At 37.7% G+C, this 26,433-nt stretch overlaps 2 protein-coding genes across 2 annotated transcripts in view; both read right to left on the reverse strand.

Annotated features, from left to right (window-relative positions):
• The window catches only part of cobll1b (cordon-bleu WH2 repeat protein-like 1b), a 66,057-nt gene extending 48,176 nt beyond the window's left edge, over nucleotides 1–17,881 (reverse strand). The window contains exons 1-2 of the mRNA XM_065252334.2: nucleotides 17,607–17,881; nucleotides 16,755–16,808 (exon numbers count right to left, since the gene is read on the reverse strand). Of these exons, the coding sequence (XP_065108406.1) occupies nucleotides 16,755–16,808; nucleotides 17,607–17,644 (92 nt within the window). The 5' untranslated portion in view covers nucleotides 17,645–17,881. The remainder of the gene's footprint in view (nucleotides 1–16,754; nucleotides 16,809–17,606) is intronic.
• Nucleotides 17,882–20,045: 2,164 nt separating this feature from the next.
• The window catches only part of slc38a11 (solute carrier family 38 member 11), an 11,012-nt gene continuing 4,624 nt past the window's right edge, over nucleotides 20,046–26,433 (reverse strand). The window contains exons 5-11 of the mRNA XM_065251410.2: nucleotides 24,918–25,024; nucleotides 23,684–23,763; nucleotides 23,097–23,167; nucleotides 22,850–23,011; nucleotides 22,484–22,596; nucleotides 21,181–21,312; nucleotides 20,046–20,390 (exon numbers count right to left, since the gene is read on the reverse strand). Of these exons, the coding sequence (XP_065107482.2) occupies nucleotides 20,106–20,390; nucleotides 21,181–21,312; nucleotides 22,484–22,596; nucleotides 22,850–23,011; nucleotides 23,097–23,167; nucleotides 23,684–23,763; nucleotides 24,918–25,024 (950 nt within the window). The 3' untranslated portion in view covers nucleotides 20,046–20,105. The remainder of the gene's footprint in view (nucleotides 20,391–21,180; nucleotides 21,313–22,483; nucleotides 22,597–22,849; nucleotides 23,012–23,096; nucleotides 23,168–23,683; nucleotides 23,764–24,917; nucleotides 25,025–26,433) is intronic.

Raw genomic sequence — 26,433 nt, forward strand, 5'->3', positions numbered from 1 at the left:
AAAAACATATTTGAGCGGCGATAAAAAAAACAAATGAAGGTAGGATGAAACTTTTTTGTTTGAAAACAGAGGGTCTATTCTTTCATTTGATATATTGCATGTTTATATATTTAAAGGTGCAGTGTGTAATTTTTAGAAGGATCTCTTGACAGAAATGCAAAATAATATACAAAGCTTTATTATCAGAGGTGTATAAAGACCTTTTTTTTAATAAACCGTTATGTTTTTATTACCTTAGAATGAGATGTTTTTATCTACATACACTGTGGGTCCCCTTACGTGGAAGTCGCCATTTTGTGCCGCCATTTTTCTACAGAAGCCAAACTTTTTTTACTAAGTCGTCTCCGACGATTACATGTTTTTCCAGTGGCAGCTACCGTAGCTTCTCTATGCGTTTCAAGAGCGAGGGGTGAGCAGTGGACTGAGCTGTTGGTTGCAATTCGCAACCTCACCACTAGATGCTGTATAAATTTACACACTGCACCTTTAAAGAAAAATCTTCTGAAAGGCATTACACTTTTGTGAAAATCATAAAAAATGCTTGCGCTGTCTGGCAACTTTAAAAAAAAAACACTGGCGGAGAAAGAGATAAATGTAAAATAAAAAAAATGTATATTCTTATATGAATCATGAATCTGTTCGTCACTACACCACTACATACTACGTCAAAAACGCACTCTCTAGTGAATGTGCATTGGTCTTGCCGGAAGCTAGTTTTTAAAGTTTTAAACATTAATATTTTATGACAAAAACACACTGATTGCCCTCAGAAGGGTTTTATTAACCACCTGAAGCTGTGTGGATTACTTCTGTGATGGATGGATGAACTTTTTAGCGCTTCAAATCAGAAGCACCATTTACTACCATTATAAAGCTTACGACAGCCAAGACATTTTCTAACATGTGTTCGTTTGAAAAAAGAGAATCATATGGATCGAGGATGGGTTGAGGGCTAGTAAATCATGGGAGTAATTTTAAATTTTGGGTGAACGATCCCTTTAATGTTTAATGCTAGAGTTGCCTTTAAATATTTTTGCAATATTAACAATTTCAGTATTGAGTTAATGCTTTATGATGATGACAAATCTGCCCCCCGGTGCAAAACCAGGAACCAGCTGATCATAAAAGGTTTAGGTGTCGTACAAGAGGTTAAAGGTGCCTGAAACAATCAGGTGGACGATGGGAGAGGCCCTGAAAATTCCAATCATAAACTTTGAAAGATTACAGCCTTAAGTATTTACATGCTCAAACCTGATTCACAAGAACACGTGTCTGAATGAGATCTTTCTCCTAAGCTATTTGAAGTCCAAATCATTGTTTGTGCAGTGGAAACTTTTATTCAACACGCTCCATTTAAGCAGAGCATTAGAAAGACAGGAAGCAGTGACTCTGAGATCCCAGTTTACCGCGGTACTGCAGTTTCCTCAGCCCCACAATGAGCGTTAGCAGATCTGTTGGCCACCAGAGAGATTTTCTGACTTGGTTTTCGTGGCTTTCCAGCACCTACAGTCCTGATGTTGATCTTGCCAGTTTTCCTTTGCCCTTATAAAAACAGTGGGAATTGTAAAAATGCTCACTGCTGACAGCTCCTCTCTGCAGATCTGTTATAGGTGTGGGGCATGTGAATGAGGGCATTATGTTGCCTATGTTAGGGTCCTACCAACAGCACCATGGCACAATGAAAATCCTAAATATTTAAATGTCTCATTTGTTGCTCTATAGACACAGTGAGACTAAACCGAGAGCACTTTTGTGACATTCATGTGTAATTATATTTAAATATGCATAATAATAAGCAAGAACTTTGAATGTTTGGCTTTTTAATGTTTGCTGAAATGCATTTGAATGGTTTCATACTTTTGGCAGCCAGTAATTGCCTACACTAAACACAATGTTGTTGCCATAAACCAAGTTACAGTCTGGGTCATAATGCTTTTTCTTTTATCTCTCGTAACTAGCGTAGGTTTCAAGGATAAGGCCATGTGAAATATTTCAGTGTTAGTGTCTATCTAAATCAGCTAGCTCACGCCAGACAAATTTAACATTAGGCTTTGGCATCAACAAGACACGTTTCTCTTACATATTCGGGCACAGTTAAAAGCTTAGTAGCATTGTATTATTTGCATCTGGCATTATTGTAAATGCAAATAACCATTTGCATTCGGAACAGACAAGCGATACAAAAACTGGTCATAACCTGCACAAAAGTTTCACACAATCTCCAATGTCTGCAATGAAAATTCAGAGATAAAAATCATCTAAGTTGTGCTGTTCACATTAACTTAAACTCTCATGATTTCATCTCAATGATTCATTTGCATCTATTTTTATTCCCAAAAGCAATTTTTGCAGAAATATCCAAGACTTTCAAATCTCTAAGGACTTGACAAAGGAGTAATAATATTGCTCTTGGTTTCTAAAAAATTGGGTACGATTATAAAAGCCCAACCATTCTGTTAGATGATAAAATGACTTGTTGGTGGGTGGGATCGAAGCAGAGGAAATAAATTTGATTGGAGGGAAGTGTTTGACAGACAGAGCAGATAACTGCTGGAGGTTGGGGAGGTTATTCCCTGTGGAAAGACAAAACACAGAGCCGCGGTCACAGCTGGTAATATGGTAAGCGAGGTCACTCACAGTAAACACAAGCTGTTTAGAGAAGGTCTGGAAAGGACATTACTCTTAAGGCATTATGGGATGGGAAGATATTGAAAGAGAGAGATGAGTGAGAATGACACTGGGAAGAAAAACACAGTGATTGTGTATGTGAACTCACTTCCTCGTTGTATCTCATATTTTTTCAAGAAAACCATGTGTTTTTTCTACATTTTTCAAAAACGTTCTTAATTTCTTCATTAATTTTTCAGTACAATTGCTGTCGTGTAGGCCTCGTCCACATTTATACAGCTATTTTATAAACAAGAGTTTTTTACTATTCTCTCAACATGAAAACGCAAAAAAATGCTATGAAGCGATATCAAGAGCATGCCAAACCAACAGGTGGCGATATAACCCTAGCCGTAAAACCATGTTGGCCAATCAAAATCCATTGCACAGCCTGCTTCATGTAAACAACTGGGAATGTATTTGGACGAACAGCCATACAGCATACACATGTTTCTAACGAAATTTGAAGAACAGTGATATTTGAAGAACAGTGATATAAATATTCCTGTAGACATTTCCTGGAATAGCATTCTTAATGCTACTACTTCTGTGGCACAAAGGGAGTTTCTGCACAAGAGCGCCCCCTAGCGTTCAGATGTGCCTGGATTTCACCTTAATTCATTCAAATTCATTAATTGAGAAAACGCGCATTTGCACGGTTAATCATTACACCCCTACAGAAGACATTGTGACTATCGGACGCAAATCATGGGTTTGGAAAAATTTTGTATTTGGAAAACAGATTTGCAGAAAGCCTTTGCCAGCAGCTGAAACACTAACCCTGGGTTCACACCAGCCGCGTTTGAGGTGTCAAATTCGTGTCTACCGCGTCGAGTTTGCCGCTTGAACATTTTGAGTTTACTCGCTTCATTCTAGCGGGAAAGCCGCGTGTAAAATTCTAGTAATCGAGACGGAAATTCGCGTCATGGGAGGGGCTTCTGCGACTCCGCTCGCTTTCTGTAATCACGTCACTACTAGAGCAAGCTCCTGATTGGTTAAAACGGCGCGTTTTCCGCCAAAGTTCAAAATTTTCAATTCGCGCGTTTCCTGTGGCAACGCTCAATTCGCGGCATTCGCGCAAACTAGATTCACGTATGAGGCGGAATCACGTCTACCGCGCCTCGCTAAACGTCTCATTCGCACCGCGAGACCTCCAGACGCGTGTCAACGCGTCTTTACATTGACTTAACATTGCAATCACTCGTGCTTGACACCTCTACCGCGGCTGGTCTGAACGCAGCATAAAGACTTTTTTTTCTTAATTTAAAAAAATTTTTGTTAGTTTGCTGTTGTAAATGTCCTAATGCCATTTTCAAAGCGTTTAAATAAATGTTCATGTTACATATTTTGGTTGCATTCGTGAGTTATTAAAAATGTACCTGCTTAACTAGGCACGTAATATTAAAGTATCAATAAATTAATTAAATCGAATAGTTACTGCATCAAATAAACATTTGATGAATTGACAAATCCTGCATCGCTGGCAGCAGAGATAATCGATACGGTATCATATCGCAATGAACTGTCAGATTTACACCCCTAATTGAAACCAGTCTGTTTGTGGCCCAAAGGCTTGATAACAACCTAAGAAACATTAAAAACTATTTCTGTAATGACAGCGTAAAAACCTAACCCACCTAATACCAAGCACTTAACAACAGCACCAGTAAAAGAAAGATGAACATTAAAATCTAATTTAACAGAAAGTCAAAGGGATGTATACAGAAATGAAAGGTAACAGAACCATAAAACATTTACGGCCCATAGTAACGCAGCTCTTCCATTACAAGGATACAGAGATACAGCATGAGTGATCCAGATGTTACTCACACACGACCCCATACTGTAAAGGTCATGTAAAAGGTCAACGTACTGGTCGATGAACTTCACTCTACCATTTCACCCGCAGTCTCTCCAGGGTCACATATGTTCTGACCTCAGCGTTCCCACCACACTAAACACAGATAGGAAAAAGCAAGGCCAACTAAAAATCTTTCTGGTCAAAACATCTGCCCAGCGTTCAGATAAGCGATGAAGATGAGGAACGGAAGTCTCACAAGAATATGTTGTAACATTTACAAGATGAGTAAGCACAAATTAAATCATCATCTTACCTAAAAGATAATAATATTAAAATCCACTTTATCCACTTATCGTGTCGCCTGCCGAGCTGGAACAGACTGGTTATATAAAAGTTGGAACCTTCCCTTCATTAGCCCGAGATCCAAAATTTTCACAAGTCAAATGAGGAAAGTATTTTTTCCTGGAGTCATAATTAAATCTATTACACTACATCCTTTCTTCAAAAACAGAGAGACATTGTTTACAGAAACACATTTGCCACAGAAAACTCCAGCAGCTCGAGTTTTTTCTCTTAAACCAATCACAGAGATTAAAACCCAAGAGTCATCAGATGGTTAAACATGAGTCTGACTCTATGCTATCACTTTCATTTCTAATAGCTTGTTTCACATATAAAGATGTGCACATATGTGTCTGAATGGCTCCCTCTGCTGAAGCTTCATTCCTCTTTAACCTTCATCTCTTTGAGCTTTAACTTTCTCACAAGACTTGACAAGCACAAATTTCATCCTCATGTTGACATTTCGTCTTTAACAAAAGTCAGAGTAAACAAATCAAAGAGTTCTTTGTATATTATATTATTATATATGCATGAACTTAAAGCTAACAGACAGACCCTGACTAAAGGCCAATTCGGTAGGTAATTGTTTCTCTTGGAGACGTAAGGTATTTCCATCATTTACAGGGGGTAGTCAGTATTTTATTGCCATCCAAATACGGAATGTGGGTGTTTTTCTCCGACCACACGCGTACAAATCTCAGCCGAATTACCCTACGGTTTTTTGACAAACACCAAGGTTGTGAGGTTATTTAATTGCATCTGAATTTAGACCACTAAAAAGCACAGTACAGTATGGTCACGCGCTTCATGTTTGAAGCGCCTTTTCTTTGCGTGCATTTTAAACATCGACACCTTCATAACTGAAATGATTAAAAGTAAATGGGAACAAAGTTTTATCATTGCTCCACTACAGTGGGAGCTGATATAAACAAAGAGAAGAAAAATACAAAAACATTTAAAATGTCTATAAGCAGCAACAAGAGATACAATTTTAAAATGAATTTAATTACACAACAGTATTCCACATACATAGAATCAAGTATCCGTGTCATGTAAATGATCGTTTAATTAACCACACATGCAGCTCATTTCCAGGTGTTATAAACTCACACATTAGTCCCTTTGACTAATGAAAAAGTGTGAATGAAAAATAAAGGATTACCGGCATTTAGAACAGACGACGGCAGACCGCACTGACAGCTTCAGGCAATCCTAAAGTTAACATCCACATTTCTTCACCAAAGTTTTTAAAAACAGCTTACCGTCTATTTGCTGAATTGCCGACGTCCTTGGCACATTCTCTGTAAAGCCTAATATGCAAACGCAGGTTCCATTTGACGTCGCCTAACGCAATGTTGTTTGGTCATGAGCAACTTCACGACCATCATTCACGATATTAAGTCATAACCCGCCATTGTTTACAAATACAACACTGAGCTCTCGCTGGCCGCGCGCCACAGGTAACTTCCGCTTTCTCTCCGAGTTTTCCGGTATTTTGATACTGATGTGTAAATGTTGTCTTACTGGTAAAAAGACGGAACGTCACTGCATGAGTGAACAGCATATTGTTTTATTTACAGGTATATTAATTCATGGTAATTTACCAGAATTACTGTGTGAAAGAAGCTACAGATACTTCCCCCAGCTCTGATGTTTGTTCCTATACATGTATTTGAGAGCAATGTCTCTTCCCCTTCTCTTAATTACAGATGATCCACACCTGAGCGTGCACACAGAGGACTTTATAATGATTGCTGTCCACCCGGGTGTACAAAGCGTTCCGCCTTCGTAGTTGTCTTGCTTTTTGTGTTAACCTACCCATCATTTGTTAACCCCTCTATTAAATAAACATACCATACCTTTTGACACGAGCTGATCTGTGTGTGTCTCTCCTTGATGTTAAGGGTGGTATCCATCCGCCGTTAACATAGTGGGGGCTCGTCAGGATTAATAATTTGATTAAGTTGGCCTTTAATGTGAATTGTGGAACTTTTAAACGCTACAACTTTTTGGTGAGGATTCTGGTAGGCAACTATGGTTGTCTGTATCTTTTTTTAGTCGATTGTTTATTTTATTTTTGTGGATATCTCAGGCGTGGGAAGCCTTGGACTGAGTAAGCCACTGAAGATTGCGTAGGTATTTAGGATTTTTCATTTTAGGATTTGGTTTAGCGTGTCCTTCCAGAAAAACACGGATTGTTGTGGGCAAAATCCTTGATCTTTTGGCACGTTTTCTTAAAAAATGTGATGGAATATGCAGAATATTTATGCAGTTTTATGCGATGAAATTGGTGGAACTTGCAAAAACTGTTTGGAGCTTTTGCAGCTTTTCATTGATGTTCACGTTGCTTAATAAAGTCACTTCCTAACATTCCCATGACAACAGGGGACATGGCTGCACATGTGTAAAGTAAATGCAACATTTTTCAACTTTCTGCTAAGATATATATGACGAAAATGCGGGGATTATGAAATCATGCAAGCCTCGCATATTTTGCGAGCAGAAATCTGCACTTTATGTGGCTTATTTAAAAAATGCGGCCCCCACATAAATATGCAGACTTTGGCTGATTATGCATTGAATCATGCGATCGCATAATCGCGTTTTTCTGGTGGGACTGATCACCTATTTAGTGAGTGCTGGTACTTTGGTTGTACTAGCGTATTGGTTAAATTTATGGATAGACATTTAAATTCGTGGTCGTTTGTAGCCTACATTGTGCTTTTCATTTGACCACTTTAGATATTCCCTACATTGTAGCTTGATCGCAGTTAAACTGCTTTGGTGAGTGTCTATATTTTTTTTCTTTTTCTCTCTTCGTAATTTTGGTGCACTTTAAAATTTTAAATTGCAACAAAGGAAGCATTCGTTAAGGAAACCTCTACAGAGTTATTTTTCAAATTTTCGAAAGAGCAGTTGCTGAATTTGACTGCAACTTATGAGGTTGAGATCAATTCTGCTGAGAAGCGCAAATTTATCTTCATCCGAATGCAGTTTTATCACAGGGGCGGCATGCAAATATATTTTACAGACATCCTCATGAGAAACAATTACCATCCGAATAAGCCTTATGAGTCCAAAAACTGACTAAAAGGACTTTATAGGGGTCTTCAATAAACTATTTTCCATAAAGCATAATAAATCAGGAATAATGCCTTGACATCTAAATTTTATTTGACAGTTGCTGGATACCTTAGAAAATGATGTTATAAAAGAACCTGACACCAAAAAACAACTCTTTTTGACAAAAGATGGTCAGTGTGTGTCATCCAGCTCAGCTGTCTTTAACTAAGGCCATCCATGAATTTGATTTATAAGCAGTGCAACAGATGGACATTTATATCTCATGTTCCATAGAAAAATGACAGAAGTGAAACTTTATTTTCTTTTATGTTTTTTATGCGCTGAACAAAACTAAATGCCATACTATCATATTAAAAAGATGGAGATTTTATTACAAAAATCTTACATATTGTGCCTTTAATAGCTTTCCTTTAAGTTAGCTTGTGTTTAAATCGTTTGGACTACAACACCTCATGCTTCTCCAGCTACAACGAATAACATAGCAGCTGTCCAAGACCCTGTTTATCATTCAAATATAATTTATGAAATACAAAGTCATGCATCTATTACTCCTACAACATGAGCTTTTTTGTGACGGATTTGTGGTTTTGGAAAAGAAAAACATAAAGGTGGAAAAGTCTGCGTCTGTGAAGGCAACAGAGCCTTTCTTCAAGAAAACTGAGAGTCCTTTCAGTTCCCACAGCAGGTTCAATGTGGTTTCACAAAGCGAGGGGACGAGAATGGATGAAGGTCTGCTGTGATTGTGAAAATTGTGCCGTGCGTTTATGAGAACGTATTTTGCAACTAAACAGACGGCATGTTTTTTACATTTAAAATGCTTTTTATTGTACAATGACTGCATTGTATTTGATGGTGTCTTAAAGGAACAGCCTATCCCATAATAAAAACTCTGTCATTATGTAAACACACTGACTGTTTTTAAACATTTCAAACCTGTTTGCCATTCCTTGTTTTGAGGTTTGAAGATTCTTCAAAAAATATTTTAACTAGTTTAAACAAACATGCCTTACTAAAAATATTACTTGTGTAGACAAATCAAAGGGCACTGATGTATTTTAAAATAATGCAAGTTTTTTTGTTTGGACAACTCTTATATTTATTTTAGTCAAGGAAGGTCTAATCCCTGTCCGGGAAACCACCCCTAAAGGTCGTAACTGTTAACATTAATCAATGCACCATAAACTAACATTCACAAAAATGAACTAATACTATATTAACACATGCTGAAAAGCTATATTGTTCATGGTTTGTTTATGTTAGTTAATGCATTTACTAATACAAAATCATTGTGAAGTGTTACCCATTTTTGCATGAACAACTCGTGCAAGTGTCCATGGGCGTCTCTGTACAGTAAGCGTACGGCGTAAGCACATTCAAACGTTCAACACTGACAGCATACTAAAGTCTTGCCAACAAGCGCGTCATACTGGAGGAACTCGACATGCATCAGATTCTGGAATGCAGTTTAGCATGCAATATCTGCCCACTGAGACAACACACCTACCACAAACACACAGCAACTGATTCACACCAAACTAATCAATCGGTTTCTTTTGCTGAATTCAAAACAGTTTACGGTCACTGCCTGTGAGCCTGACAGCAAAACAAAGCCACCCTCATTCTCCGGAGTTCTCTGGAGTTCTGCCACAAGCTCTCTTTCAGAGCTGAGAAACACAACATAGAGAAATAAAGGCCTTGTATTCTTCAAACAGGGAATGCCGTGAAATATAAGCTCAGAAATACTGTCTACTAATGCAAGCATTCTGCACTGAATGTGTTTAATACAGCTGTCGAGGGGGCTTGGCGTGAGGTATGCGGAGGAGTCAAGACGCATGGTATGCGCTGGAGATCTATGGCATCGACACACACTGGCTCCGTACCAAACACTCAGTGAGCTGCCAACTTAGACAGCACATGTCATCATTAAAATTCTTTGTAATAGTAAACAAAGTAAATGTTACCTAAACAAATTCTTCCACATCTTGACTCATTGAATTTTTTTATAAAGTTTTTATGAGTTAAATCTTGCTTGTGCTAACTCTCCAATCTCTCACTCACTTATACCTCATTCACACAGCAACAGAGGCTTCTGTGTGAACACAAACACGTCCCATAAATGTTCTGGGATCGCTCCCGTAAAGAGGACCTAACATTCACAGAAAGCATTCTGTGTGAACAAGATGCAAAATAAAGACATTTATACGGGTTTGAAACAAAATGAGGGTGAGCAAATGATGACAGAATCCCTTTAAATGATGGCTTGACAAATGCTTGGCGGAATTGTAACACTAATTCACAATACACACTTATAATACCTGTCCGATATCAATTCTGAATAACAAGGACGATATTACGGACAGCTCTTTCATGTACTACGGCTCTTTGATCAGTAGGAAGTCCTTATCATGGTCAGAAACAATGCTCAGGTAGGCTGTGGCATTTAAACAATGCCCAATTGGCACTAAGGGGCCTAAAGTGTGCCAAGAAAACATCCCCCACACCATTACACCACCACCACCAGCCTGCACAGCGGTAAAAAGGCATGATGGATCCATGTTCTCATTCTATTTACACCAAATTCTTACTCTACCATCTGAATGTCTCAACAGAAATCGAGACTCATCAGACCAGGCATCATTTTTCCAGTCTTCAACTGTCCAATTTTTGTGAGCTTGTGCAAATTGTAGCCTCTTTTTTCCTATTTGTAGTGGGGATGAGTGGTACCCGGTGGGGTCTTCTGCTGTTTTAACCCATACGCCTCAAGGTTGTGCGTGTTGTGGCTTCACAAATGCTTTGCTGCATACCTCGGTTGTAACGAGTGGTTATTTCAGTCAAAGTTGCTCTTCTATCAGCTTGAATCAATCGGCCCATTCTCCTCTGACCTCTAGCATCAACAAGGCATGTTCGGCCACAGGACTGCCGCATACTGGATGTTTTCCCTTTTCACGCCATTCTTTGTAAACCCTAGAAATGGTTGTGTGTGAAATCCCAGTAACTGAGCAGATTGTAAAATACTCAGACCGGCCCGTCTGGCACCAACAACCATGCCACGCTCAAAATGGCTTAAATCACCTTTCTTTCCATTCTGACATTCAGTTTGGAGTTCAGGAGATTGTCTTGACCAGGACCACACCCCTAAATGCATTGAAGCAACTGCCATGTGATTGGTTGATTAATGAGAAACTGAACAGGTGTTCCTAATACTCCTTTAGGTGAGTGTACATATTCTTCATTATCTTGAAAATACCTGAAAGTGATATATAAATGCTTTTACATTTCCTGGAGCTGCTTGTGTAATGGTTCTTCTTCTGCAGCACACATTGAGTTTCTGCATGAGAGCGCCCTCTGGCTTTTGGATGTAGCGGCATTTCACCATAATTCATTGAGAAGCATAGCAAGCAAAATCACACCATGTATCGTTACACGTGGTTGAATACCCAGGCGTTTGAAGAGAGACTTTAAGTTTGATGAAATATAACACCTTCAGAAATGTCGGTCTTGGCTTTGTCAAGCACCATTAATATTCCAATACTGTACCTTTCAACACTAAACTAAAAACAACAGCTGCGTGTCTGTTTTAGTATGCGACTCTATGAAGAAAGATGGAGTGTGAGAAAGAATGCACATGCAATTATTCGTAAATGCCTCCATCCCTAAAGTGACTCTTCAGGACCAGGCCCTTAACTCACAGATGTTGAGCTGTCAGTGCCGATCATTCAGAAATGGCCAGAGATCACATAACATTACATCAGAAGTGAGTAAACATTCAGACAGCTACTCGCACTGCTAACCGTCCATCCAGCTCTGAATTCCAACAACAGATGTCAAGAGAGAAAGAAGCCAAACTGCAGCAGTGCACCGCAGAGCTCTGCCAACACCTGTGAAGTTTCACATCTTGCATTCATATTCACAGTCTTAGCATTCAGATGAAGCTTAAATTCCTCTTATTTGTCAGTATCTTCTTTTGCCATTCTGTGCTTGCTAAAAACGATGGGTACGCTCTTATGAGTGCCTGGAAAATTTTTAAAAATTAGACAAATATAGTTGCCATGAAACTAAAATAGCCATCGCCTTCTTTTCCCTGTCGTGATGTATATCGGAGTAAAACGACTTGTGAAATTTGCAAAAAAAATGTTGGGGCGGGAATTGATTTCGTTCATCACGAACTGATTGGATGGTTGGAGCTAATCGTATCCCTGGCAGAAACGAGTCTCCGATAGCCCCGTTTTTGATTAAAGATTATGAGTGCACATGAATTTGAAAAAAATAATGAAGTGCACATTTGTACAGAATTTTACATTTTGATTTCATAAAGACTTTAATAAATAAACATTCAAGAGGCAGGGGATAACTTCGTGAATTATGAGGGACGACCCAATTCTTCAGACATGAGATCTATGTGGGCCTGGTTATGAGCACTGGGCAAAACTGGATGAGTAATAAATCTGAAATGTTCACCTCTTCGTGCAAGCATACTACAATTCAGATACAGGCAGGCACATAGAAACAAACTGATGTTTAAAAGTGCCATAGAATGTAAAACTGTATTTATGTAGGCATAGATGAATAATAAGAGTCCTGTACATATCGTGAGCCTCAAACACGACTGTTTTATTCTTCTTATGTAAACCTTGTGCATGCAAATGAATGCTGAAAACAGACCAATCTCAACATAACACCGACTGTGACGTTACAGTCGAGATATACGCCCCAACATTAAATTACACATAATAGTGTTGTTACAATGCTAAAAACAAAGTTGTGACTGCTGAGTTAGCGTTATATGCTAGTTAGCGCTATATGCTAACGTTTAGGCTGAAGTTCAACTATTGACGTATCAACCTATTCAACACACAGAAACGTCCATTAACAATCTCCAAACAATTGATTATTCCTCAAAATCTGTATCGTCATCTGATACAGACTTAAACATAAGATCTGTTTGCACACACACAGAGCTACTGAAGAAGCTGCTCTGAGAAACAGCAAATCAGAACAGAGCGCAACATTATTATTCATGACCCTTTCAAATAAGGTAATAATAGAACATTTCATTCTAATGGTGCATTCACACCAACCGCGGTAGAAGCAGCAAAAACGCAATATTTGCCGCGTAGTTGGATGCTTGAAAATTCGAGTTTACACGCTTCATTCTAGTGCCACAAAGTGCCCAACAAACCAGAATCCTGCTGTTATTTTATGCAACACCTTTATCTCCGTAAACCCCACCTGCAGCACTAACTAAAGATTTCTGGGTTTAAAAAAAATCTGACTGTGCTTTCATAAAAGGCTTTTAAATTCACGATCACTTCCAATTTAAATTCTAATAATGCGAAGATGTGCTCATAGCCAACGTGGGAGAGGAAATGTGTGTGCGTATAAGAGCAAGAATAATAGTAGAGCTATGAGAACGTGCTGGAAAATATTTCTCAGATTTCATAAAAAAATCCTTCAAGCCAATGGAACCCTTAAAGCTGACATCATCATTTTCTTGCTAAATCTAAAGCCTTTGAGCACAAATTTCCAAACCCTAAAAGTCCAAAGTATGTTAATAAAGATCATATTTGACAGTAATGTGAACACAGGATTTTAGATCTCATCGCTCATTATATAGACGGCTACTCTGGCGCATGTGGTATGCGAGGACCACATAATATAAGTTTTTCATGTCTGTGTATGGCCACAATCTTGTGATTTTAAGACTGTGGTCTTGCCCCCCAGTCATAGATTTGTACACAAGATGCAAGTATAAATACCTCAGAAAAGTTTATCTTCAGTCATATCTAAGTAAATAAAAAACCATAGTCTCTCCTCTTTATGAGATAACGTCTGTACAGTAGTACAGAAATGCAATTACATACTAATTTCCTCTGCAAAGAAAGAGTCTGCAGAGACTGCTGCTCCCCCCCAAACCCAAAGTTCATTTCCCATGACCTGCACATGTGTCCAAGAGCGTTTCTCAGCTCCGCAGGCAGGAAATGCATTGATGTCAAAGGTCGAGGCGATGCCTGCAACAACAGTGGATTTTAATTACGGACACACTGTCTTATAAACAAACACAAAACCGGATGAGCAGAGATGAACATAATGAAAACTATGCCATTTACTTGTGTGAAAATCTTATAACATACAGTAAACGAATAAAGCTGATGTTAATTCATATCACTGTATTTCGTTCAAATGTCTTTTAAATGGCACCTATAATGCAAAATCAATGCAAGGTGTTTGGACATTAATGCATGTTGGCAACCCTACAATGAAAACAATCCACTCTCTCCTTCTTTTTTAATCCCAATTAAACCAAAGCAGTCTTAGTAGACATGCTGTTTTGATTCTCTTGTTAATGTGACATCACACTAATAAAGCCCCACCCACAGCAACTGACTGACTGGTTCATTTTACCCAAAAGCTTTTCTAAATGTGTTTGATTGTATGTTGTAGGGCTAATCAGACAGCGCTCACTGTCTGTTGGTTAGAGAGTGAGGAGCTGTAGCTCATTTGCATTTAAAGGTACAGACATTAAAACAGCACGTTTTTGCTTCCACACAAATGGGCATTTTGGACATGCTATAATAAATGATCTATGGGGTATTTTGAGCTGAAACCTCAGACACATTCTTGGCACACCTGAGACTACATTTTGGGCATAATATGTGCCATTTAATGTTTCTCAAAAGAAAGCAGAATTCATTTTTGCTTTAACTAACCTCATAAAGCACAATCTGCAGTAACTGTTTACACATACGTTTTTCCGGCCCAATTTCTCTGCCCAACATATTACATTGATTGTACAGTAGGTAAAACAAATCATCTTTTGATTTCAGACCTCACAGTGTGCAAAGTTAGACACGCCCCATCCAGTCGCCAATGGTCACTGTCGCTCATGTCGCCGGAAGTTGCCAAGCTTCCATTGAAATCAATGAAATCGTGTCAATCTGCTACTGGTAGTCGCTGCTAGTCTGAATATAGCTTTACTGTGTGTTCACACCAGCTGCGATAGAGGCGGCAAAACGCGCTATTCCCACGTAGTTGGTCGCTTGAACATTTTGAGTTTACTCTAATCATTAGCATGTAAAAGCTGCGTGTGAAAATCTAGTCATTCAAGACATTCACGTGGAAATTTCCATCATGGAATGGGCTTCTGCGACTCCACACGCTCCCTGTAATCACGGCACTAATAGAGAAAGCTCCTGATTGGTTAACGCGGCGTGAATATCTGCCAAAGTTCAGATTTTTTAACTCACGTGTTTCCCGCAACAACGCTCAATTTGCGCGGAACGGGGATGCCTATTCGTGTCTTTGCATTGACTTAACATGTTAATAACTCATGCTTGCCGCCTCTTCCGCGTTTGGTGTGAATGCCACATTAGAGCTGGGCAAAAAAATTAAATTGCCTGCAATTCTCATGCGTATCTCATCAGTAAAGCCGGTTCCTTGATTATTAGTAGGGATGCACCGATACCGATACTGGTATCGGCCTCGATACCACATTTTCTAAAGTACTCGTACTCGTTAAAAGTCCCCCGATACCTGGAATCGATACCACGGTCTGAGAAATGTCTATGTTTGAGCGGCGTGTAAGGGGTTAATGCCTCTTGTGTTGTCCAAAGAGGCAGAGTTTACAACAAACTGGAAAACTAGTCCTTTGTTTTTTTTTGTTCAATTATATGACTAAAGCTGTTACCTGTAAATTTAAATCATGTTTTTTTTTAAGTACTCGGTATCGGTATCGGCAAGTACTGAAATGCAAGTACTCGTACTCGTATTCCAAAAAAGTGGTATCGGTGCATCCCTAATTATTAGTAAAACCCATCACCTGCCTTTAGATGGCGCCACATTTACTGCATAAAGCCGAAGTTCACTTATAATAGGCCCTGCGATAATCTATGCTCATCTTGTCAGTGAACTACGGCTTTGTGTAGTAAATGTGGCGCCATCTGAAAGCAGGTGATGGCTTTTACTAATCATCAACGAACCGGCTTAACTGATGAGATGCGCATGACTATCGCATGCAAATTATCGCGCATCCCTGCATTATCGGAGGCGATTTGTCCATGATTATGAATGCGATTATGAATGCGATTTTGCCTAGCTTTCGGTGAAATTCCGCTCTGTGTAGTAAATGCCGCTCCATCTGATAGCAGCTGATGGCGATTTACTACTAACCAAGGAACCGACTTCACTGACAAGACACACACGAGAATAGTTGAAACATAGGCAATTGTTTTGCCCAGCTCTAAAACATCTCCTGTTTAATATAATGCATTGCAAATTTCATAAAACTTTTCATTCAAACTCAATACAAATAAATAAACATCCAAAATGAAGATTTTCATGTCCTATGATCTCAATTTCTATCCTATTGGTCTTTTGTAAATAAACCTTAAAATAACTAAAGAAAGTTTTTCAATTACATCCTCCCGGAAGTGACATCATTATGGTGGGAAAACAGCAGAAACGTCAGTAAATATTAGCAGTTATCATGCTTGCGTGTTTCTGGTTTGCCTCTCTTATAAATTTAAACGTATAATTTCTGTATAAATAATACAGAAATCTTTATAATATTGCTATATTGTCAAAATATTATTTTAAATGATCCATCAAGTTTAGACTCTCATGTAAATAAACTAACTTTTCTCTGTATTTACACCCTCTGATAGGATCCAACCATTCAATTTCAAGTTTAACAGGATGTGTGTGAACGTATGTGCACTTTCTAAAGAAACACTCTCTTAAACTGCAAAACAAACACTGATGTGACGTCTTAAAGGTTACAGGGTTCAAAAAGTACAGCATGGCACAAAAAACCCAAATTACTGCACATACGAATAAACTCAGATGACTAAATTACTGTGTTTACCTTCTGTTGCGCGTCTCGCCATCCATCCCATCAGTTGCTGTGAGATCCACGGCACTGTAAGACACAAATCAAACTGTGCATTCATTCATGACACCGCGGGACTGATCGAGAAGATAAACTTGATCAGTAGGTTCATCGGTTGCGTGGAGGTGTTTTCCCGGAGAGGAGGATCTTTAACCGGTGATACAGAATCTTTCAGTGGTTACAGTTTGCAACAGAGGTGTTTTGTTTACTTTTGAGGGTGCACCCGCACCGGTAGCACTATTGACTCGTTTGTTGTCTTTTATACGACGCGGACAATTGAATAAAGAAACATTTAAATACGTGTTGCCACATCGTTGTCGTTAAATTTCTTGTCTTTTGATAAAGCCGAACGACTCGAGTTCGAATCCCGACACGGCGTTCGATTCATTAGATCAAAGAGAGACACCGTTTCGAATCCCGACTCGCAGTCCGATTCATTAAAGGCACACCGACTCGACATGGAATTTCTTATATCAAACCCAGTCGCGACATTTGATTGATTAGGTTAAATATACACGGGTTAACTCTACAGACGATGTATTAGATCAAAGCAAAACCAGTTCGAATTCCGACTCATTAGATCAAAGCGGTACTGTTTGAATCCCGATTCACATGACCGACTCGATACCCGTTTCATTGGTACAGTGACACGGGTGCGACAATCTTTCAACTATCGAGTCGTTATGCCGCTTCTTTGATTAAAGGATTCGGTTCAAATCCCGACTCGACATGCCGTTCGTTAAATCAAAGCTGATTCGGATCCCGTTGATACCAACTTACTTGACATAATTTTCGTTGCATTCTGTGGAGAAGAACACATGAACTTACCTTGATGGCCCTCGATGCGCGGTGCTGTCAACTGTCATCAGTCTACAAACAGATCAAACTCATCCTCATCATTAAACTTCAACAGTAGATCTTCAAACCAACTTGAACCACTGCTTACTAAACCCGCTAACACGTTTTCTCAAAACCTCGTATCACTTTTGTCCCGTTACACCCTTTGGGACTAAAAATTCTGCAACTCCCACTATATTTCCAAAGTCCTGCCCCAGTCAACAGACGCTCTCTGTTCCCATTAAGCACAGAAAGAGACGACAGTCGGGACACGATGGATAAGTTACAGTCATTCCCAGTCTTCCCATCTTCACACGGTGGGATGTGAATTTGCATGTCGCCCCACACAGCAAGTCACAACAGAGAATCTGCCAAATCCCACGTAATGCCAGTGTGTGTGCTTTGCAAACGAGGTGTCAGTCATGTATAAATATCATTTTACAAGAATGGAGTTGAGTGTCATGCAAGTGCTATAATTAAAGGATAAAAAGTAAAAGTTAATTTGCAAAATAAGAGTTTAGGGAAAACAGCTTATCTGGCCAAACAATCCTGACTATATAGTGACATCTAGAGTTACAGATGTTGTAGTGCATTATGAGCCACAGTCTAAGCTTGCATTTGGTTAGCTTTAAAGAATCATGATGCAATTATTTTTAATTATAAATTTGATATTTTTGGTCTAAAAACTCGACTTATTTTCTTGGGTCGTTTTGCTCATCAAGAAAAAGCATCTTAATTTAAGAATTTTTAGATATTTGTACTGAAAACAAAGTAAAATATTTTTTTGCAGTGCACTTTTAAAAATAAAGGTGCAATTTATTTATTTTTACCTTTCTTTACTGTGCTTAACCGTATATCACTACAAACAAACATGTAGGAATCTTTAGTTTTAAAGTGGAAAAATAAATCTTCCACACTGCAAAAACAATTTTCAAGAAAAAATGTCCTAGCATTTTTGTCTTGTTTTCAGTAAAAAATATCAAAAAATTCTTAAATTAAGATGAGTTTTTAGACCAAAATTGACAAATGTAAGTGATTTTGTGCATAAAACAAGCAAAAAAATCTGCCAATGGGGTAAGCAATAAAAAAAACATTTTTCTTACACACTAAAATTCAAGACAGATTTTTTGTTTTGCTTGTTTTATTCACAAAATCACTTGAATTAAATAGTTTTGATCTAAAAACTCGACTTATTTTCTTAAGTCGTTTTACTCATTAAGAAAAAGTATCTTAATTTAAGAATTTTTTAGATATTTTTACTGAAAACAAGACAAAAATACAATTTTTTTCTCTTGAAAATAATTTTTGCAGTGCAGAGTACATATGTATAGGTTTAAACTCAAAATAGCATATAGATAATTTATTATAACATGTTAAAATTGCCACTTTGTAGGTGTGAGCAAGAATGTGCTTTTTTGGGTGTGTTCTTTAAAATACAAATGAGCTGATGAAATCCAAACACTGATCGCAATGATCATGGCTTGTTGAAATTAAAACTCAGTTATGCTGTCAATTATCTCTTTCTCTCTCTCTCTCTCTGCACTAAATGTCAGTGCCGTGGTTGGACAGTGCAGATTAAGGGGCGGTATTATTATAACAAGATCCCCTTTTGACATCACAAGAGGAGCCAAATTCAACAACCAATTTTTTCACATGCTTGAAGAGAATGGTTTACCAAAACTAAGTTAGTGGGTTGATCTTTTCCATATTTTCTGTGTTGATAGCAATGGGGACCTAATAATCAGTGGCGGCTCGTGACTGCTCATAGGGGCGCAAATACACAATAAGTGTTTTCAAAATTTGTGTCTGTTGCCTCATGTGAACTTTGTGCATCACGTGTTTTGTCAAAATAAGTGCCTGCTGCACATGCGTCAGAGCTGTTTATGATAAAAGAGATGCTCACCTTTACAAAATACACGCAAGACACTCACTTAACAGTAAATTCTGATTACGCATGAGATTATGCGAGTATCTGGCAAACTCGAGCGTCTCTTTTATCATAAACCCTTTAGACGCATCTGCAGCAGGCACTTATTTTGACAAGACATGTGATGCACAGAGGATCATTCGATGCGCAGAACACATACTTTGAAATTACGAACCACACACGACAGGCTACATACATGTGACAAACTTCACATCGAGCGCCCTAAAAAAAAGAAGTCACCGGCCACTCGCCACTGCCAATTATAGCACATTAACATGGAAAAAAGTTAGATCATCATATGTCCCCTTTAAGAGTACAGGTCATATACATTAAATATACATTATTGTAACAAATATTTTTTTGAATTTCCAAAACCCTACAGATTGACCTTAAACCTGAGTTTTACAACAATATCATGGTAAGCAACTACCAAACAGTATTTTGCCTTTCTCAGTTGTCATATGTAGGCCTAATTTATTTAACACAACATTTAAAAGCCTTAACATAAGAAAACATATAAGCATATAAATAGCTCTACTTCAGTGAATATGGCTATCAGATCTTCAAAAAAGACTGATATTTTGCGTAGTGTTCATGATCTGTAAGAAACTGCTGGTGGTGCTGAGAACCGAGGTGTTGGAAACGGTACAGTAGAACATCTCTGCTCCGTGCGAACAGTCCTGAGGGAAGAGCGCCATCATGATGACACCGATTATCATGACGCAAACACCCACCACCAGGATGATGCTGGGAATGAGGTTTTCCCCATGAAACCAGCTGCCATTTGAGAGCTTTAGAAAACAGGCGGAGGGGAAGATGAAGATGAGGGGTGTCGCACTCAGAACTCCCTGAGAAACAAGCAAACACGTATAACCCAAATGAACAGACTTAAAAAAAAATGATCTTAAGTCTGGAAGTCATAATTATAATGTGAATATTATTCAGACTTTACACATGACTAAACTAAGGAGTGGTTTCCCGGACAGGGATAAGTCTAGTCCAAGAAAAATGCCTTGAGTTGTCCTAACTGGAATCAGCTTGCACTGACTTAAAATATATCACTGCCAATGTTTTGTCTCAAGATGCATATCAGTAATGTTTTTATAAGGTATGCTTGTAAAAACAACCTAAATGTCCTACACACACAAAAAATGCAGCAAGAATTTTAAACAACTTGGCCACGGTTTCACAGGCCAGGCTTAGGGCTATAGACTAAAAACATAATTAAATGATGCCAGTGCAATCGATTTGTCTGTAAATCCAGTAATATCTTTTCTAAGACACATTTATAAAAGATGCTTAAACATCTTAATTTAACTAAAGCCTGTAGTCCTGGCTTTAGATAAGCCTTGTCTGTGAAACCAGGTCTAGGTTTTGCAAGTCAATTCAACTTACTATTTTAAGATTTAACTTATGAAAGTTGACATAACTTATAAAAACAAGTTCAAATTGTGTAAAAGTTACATAAAAATATACCGATATGTTGATATGACAAAATGCTGAATTTTTTTTTGTTTCTTAGATTAACATTAAAATCTAAAAACATTTGACATTTTAATTGATTCACATCATCTATCTTAAATACAAAGTATTAACTACTGCATTGTTGTTAATTTCTAACTTTACAGGAAAACTTACATTTAGTACCAGTACGATACCCAGACAGTCATAACAGAGGGATATTGCAGTCACTGCAGATAGGATGACCATGGTAATAATGATGTGGGCAGTGTTACTGAGTTCTTCTTTGAAAAAGATATTCGAGACCACCTGGACACAGTATGAAAACCATTAATGAAGAACCAACTTTAGGTACTATAGGTTAAAAGAAAGATAAAATACGAGAACATAAGAGATGGTTGTAATATCAAACAGTGGCTGTTAGAAATGAAGTCAGATGCCACAAAATCAGCTCTCCTAACTTGTATGAATCTACAGATGATTCTTCAATTACACCAACTTTCTCATACTGTAAGACCTTGTTTTCTCATGAATCTCCGCATTTTTCTGTGGCCCTGCCACGGACTGTCTTTTTTCATGGCATTCTCACGGATTGCTTACATAACTACTTTTTCCTATTTTCAAACCATTGCCACTTTTAGGGTTAGATTTGGTGTTTGTGTTAGTATGTCACTTTAAGTATTAGTTTATACTATTTTTTCTGCCTTATTCTTTTATATTTTCTAAACTTTAAACAATTGTCGCCTGGCGTTGGGGTTAGAGTTGGGTTTGGGTAAGGATGTCATTTTATGTAAATTTAACCATAAACCGAAGCGACAATTGTAAGAAAATAGGACAAAACAGTTGAGTAACTAATCCGTGAGAATGTCACGGAAAAAAGAGCAAAAAATATCTAACGGAATATAACGGACTATCCAACGGAAATTCGTGAGATCAGGCTGAAAAAACACACAAGTTTACCACTCATAATTAGAATAATTGATTATCCCCTAAAATCTGTATCTTTGTCTGATACAGGCTCAAACATAAGGTCTGTTTACACACACACAGAGCTACTGAAGGGCCTGCTCTGAGAAACAGCCAATCAGAGCAGAGCTCGACATATTAATTATGACCCTTTCAAACAAGGTAATAATAGACCATTTTATTTTAGGGGCAAATCCTAGAGTTGTAAGTTGACTTGTATAAATGTTTCTGGATGTTTTTGCACTTAATAAAGTCACAAGCCTTCTATGTAGATATCAGAGAACAATTTAACAGATTATTACAATGCATTATTGGTCACCTTTAAACAGACAAACTATAGTGTTATTCATTGTGTTAATTGTGTTCCCTTTATACATTTTCTCTCATTTTTGAAAGATAAAGAAAGTTGCATTATATAAAATTCCACTTGAATGTGGTCATGACCATGGCTTTAGTTTTATAAGGTCTACATTTTTAAGCTTTTAAATAGAACATGATTTAAGAAATCAATTACCTCGCGGGTTACAAAGCACTCCAGGGGGAATGTGGTGATTATACTGACACCATAGCAGAATCGACCGAACGTGGCCAAGTTATCATTCCTGCAGTAATTCTCAAATATATCACCTCAGGCAAGAAGCACAACAGAAAAACATGAAACTGTGTTCAGAATCTCAATGCATAGTGTAGTATGTCATAGCTCTATTCAACAGCATTCTCACAGTCAGGGAAACCATGGAAATAAATAAAATAGCGATTCCTAAATATAAAAAGTCATGGAGGTTAAATCATCCGTTTTCATTAACGGTTGGAAAAAGTCATAGAGTTTCAATGGAAAAGGAAGTCTGATCCAAGTAATGGTCGCTAGTATTTCATTTACCTTGTGTGTAGCCGGTAAAAGTTGCATAACCTGCAGCCGCAAAGACTGCACTGACCACAAGAGCTGAGCCCACGGACACATGCGTGACAAGAGACCAGTTACTCAACGTGGGCTCCTGCAGTGACCCAAAGATCATGAAGCTGTTGTGGTGGCAGATAAAGGCTGAAAACACATGCAGGGTTGTGTACGGTGATGCTGAGAAACTGCATACGTCTCTGACCACACTGAAATAACAATAAAGTCTCACCAAACGACATGACGGCAACTGCCTGAACGCCATTCCAGCGGGCAAACACCCATGCATCATCTGATGGAGGTCTATGGACACAATATAAATAAAGCTGCTAAATAAAATATAAATAAAGCTGCAAACAATCAAAGAGGTGACATCATACTGACATCATACATACAGTGTGGGCGATCATGTTGGCAATATTCAAATATATTCATCTGTCTAATGTTAAGCAAAAAGTTAAGCAAGTTATACCATTTTAGTAACTTAGTTTAAAAAAAAAGGATTTTCAACTTTTCCTTGTGATTTGATGCATTTACAATCTTTTAATGCTATACTATCATTGCAACATGCAACAACGGCAAAATATCTCATGGAAAGTCAAACCAAAAGATGGATGAATAAATAACCAATAACAAGAGCTCAGAGAGGTCACTTATCAGAAATCAGCCTTTACAAGGGTAAATATTAGCCTGAGCTGCAGTCAGCAAATATAAGCATATGGTGGACATTATGTGTGAATGCACGCAGAGAGAGAGAGAGAGAGACACACAGAGAGAGAGAGAGAGAGAGAGAGAGAGAAAGAGAGAGAGATTTCATACATCTGTGGTCCAAGTGTGGCTGCTCTCACAATCACTGTGATGAGGATGGCAACAGTCAAAAGCATGGACAATAAAGATACCTAGGACAGAGAAAGCGATAGAAAGAAACAGTTCACTGTACAATCTGACTTTAGTTATAATAAGTTGTGTGCATAACTTTGATAACTATTAGTTTTGGTTTATAATATACGATTTATAATATACGGTGTATGTAGTCTGTCATATGAACTGTCATTATATAGAAAAGTGCAGCATGATAACATCAAATAATATCTGGGATGACTTAAGACTTTTTATTTCTGTAAAGCAGTGGTTCTCAAACTTTTTCAATGTGCAGCCCCCCTTGTGTACAATACATCCCTTCCAAAAATGTATGACATAAAACAATTCTAAAACTTACATTTTTATTAAACAAAACATATTAAATTATACAACATAGAGCTGTTGGTTAGTAGCTTTTTTTTAGGTTTAATTACACAAAATTCATAATAAATTAGTGTATTTTATAAAATGTCATAAAACTGGGGCCCCCCTGGCCTCATCTTGTGGCCCCCAATTTGAGAACCACTGCTGTAAAGTATGTCTGACACAGGCCCGGCTCCATGAGGGATTAGAGGCTTGGCCCAACCTGACCCCACACCACATAACAGCCAATATTTTGGCCAAAAATCTGTAATGTTATACTATATTAATAGACCTGAAAATAATTCTTAAGAAAAACTGTTTTTCAGATCAAATTAAAATATTTCGTTTGTAACAGGTTTGTTTTAGTTGATGTAGTTATTTTGAAAGAACTGACCCTTTTTTTTTCAAATCTAAAGTTACTTAATTGATGATACAAGATCTGTTATAAGGGGTCAAAAAATATTACAAATCCAAAAAGAGAGAATGTAAAAATAAACATATTAACCATTTATATATATATATATATATATATATATATATATATATATATATATATATATATATATATATATATATATATAAAGTTACTAAATAGTTCCAAAATATGTACAAAAAAATAAATAAAAAAAATGAAGAAAACATGAACACAACAATAACAAACAACCCTAATAATTGTCTAAAATATATGATATTAAAACTATAGACATGTGAGATTAAAGCATTAAAGAACCCCCCCAATCCGAACGGCCCACCTAGAATATCACTTGGCCCACCATTCATCTCTGACACATATTGCATTAAGAAAACTGAATTGTTTGTAATACGTCACCTTTCCCAGCTTTGCTATATCTCTGTAAAGAGACAGAGGGGTAGTAAATAAAATAGTGGACATCAAAATTACAAAATGTCTCTGTGTCAAAATGTTTTCTGGTCCAACTGAAAAATAAAAAGAAGATGCACACAGACTACTGTTACTTTTTATGGATTACATGATTACATATTATTCACACTATGGCAGTATGATGTTCACAATTTTGCGAATCTCTTTTTTTTTTACATTTTTCATAATAAATTTACCTACAGCTTACATTAGACAAGATGCAAAATGGAGCAGCACTCAGCGTTTGATCACTGGATGCAAAGGCATTGATTTGGGTAGGGACGCTAGGGACATGTCCCTAGCAATAATTTCGACCAAACAATGAATATATATGTACATTTAGGGCCCTATTTTAACGATCTAAGCGCATTGTCTAAAGCGCACAGCGCAACGTCTAAATGGGCGTGTCCGAAACCACTTTTGCTAATTTAACGACGGGAAAAATGGTTTTTGCGCCGAGCGCATGGTCGAAAAGGGTAGGTCCAATTGTAATGGGAGTATTTTGGGCGTAACGTGCAGTAAACCAATGAGAGTCACAGCTCTCATCCCCTTTAAAAGCCAGTTGCGCTGGCCTTATGTCTAATCCCTATTAAGATGACGGACTTTGTAAACTGAAAAACTAAGCGGAGGAAGAAGATCCCCAGTTTAAGATTAATGTTAAATAATTGTGTTGTTTTTCCATTGTATTGAAATTGTTATTTTTTTATTAAAACCTTTAAACCCCGTTTTCTTTTAGTCATGGAATTAAAAAGCAGGCTTGTAATTGCTTTAAATGTATGGCTATCCAATATCATCAAAAAATAATTTACAAGTATGTAAGATAAGGTTTGTACTCTAAAAACACTTTATTTGTAACAAACAGGAGATAAAGAATTTACAAACGGCTCTCCTCACGTTTCAGCACTTTGGACAGCGGTTTTTTTTAGCAAAGAGTTTTTTTAAGCATTACTTAAAAATGTTTCTCATCTCACCATATCCACAGGTACAGAGTCATCATATACAATAAATCCGTGAGGTTGCATAAAAAAAACATTCAAAAACAGACGCATTTGTTCAAAGCAAAGCATTTATTTACTTACCAGGCTGCAGGTGAAGCAGCTTTTTGCGCCTTCTAACGTCTCATAATTAGTCCTCATTTATGTCCAAGAGACTCAATAATAATCTTTTACATTCAATCCTTTAATCTTTCATATTTAAAAGCATTTTTATGCTGCTGCGCATTCATGTACATACTGCAGTCGAAGGAGCATCAATAACCTTTGAAATATCTCCAATTGACAGACCCACAGAGAGGTATGTCATCCAGGCCCGGTACTAGGCTTGCTGGACTGGGGGGGCAGTCAGGATTTTTGGGTGGGCAGCAATTTCTCGACTAAAATGATTCATACACTAAAATTATGGATGTTTCAATCCAATATTACATGGCATGTCTTATAATAAAAGGCAATTTATGTCATTTTGCACG

This window comes from Paramisgurnus dabryanus, chromosome 15 (genome assembly GCF_030506205.2).
Source record: "Paramisgurnus dabryanus chromosome 15, PD_genome_1.1, whole genome shotgun sequence".
In the NCBI taxonomy this organism is placed as follows: Eukaryota; Metazoa; Chordata; class Actinopteri; order Cypriniformes; family Cobitidae; genus Paramisgurnus; species Paramisgurnus dabryanus.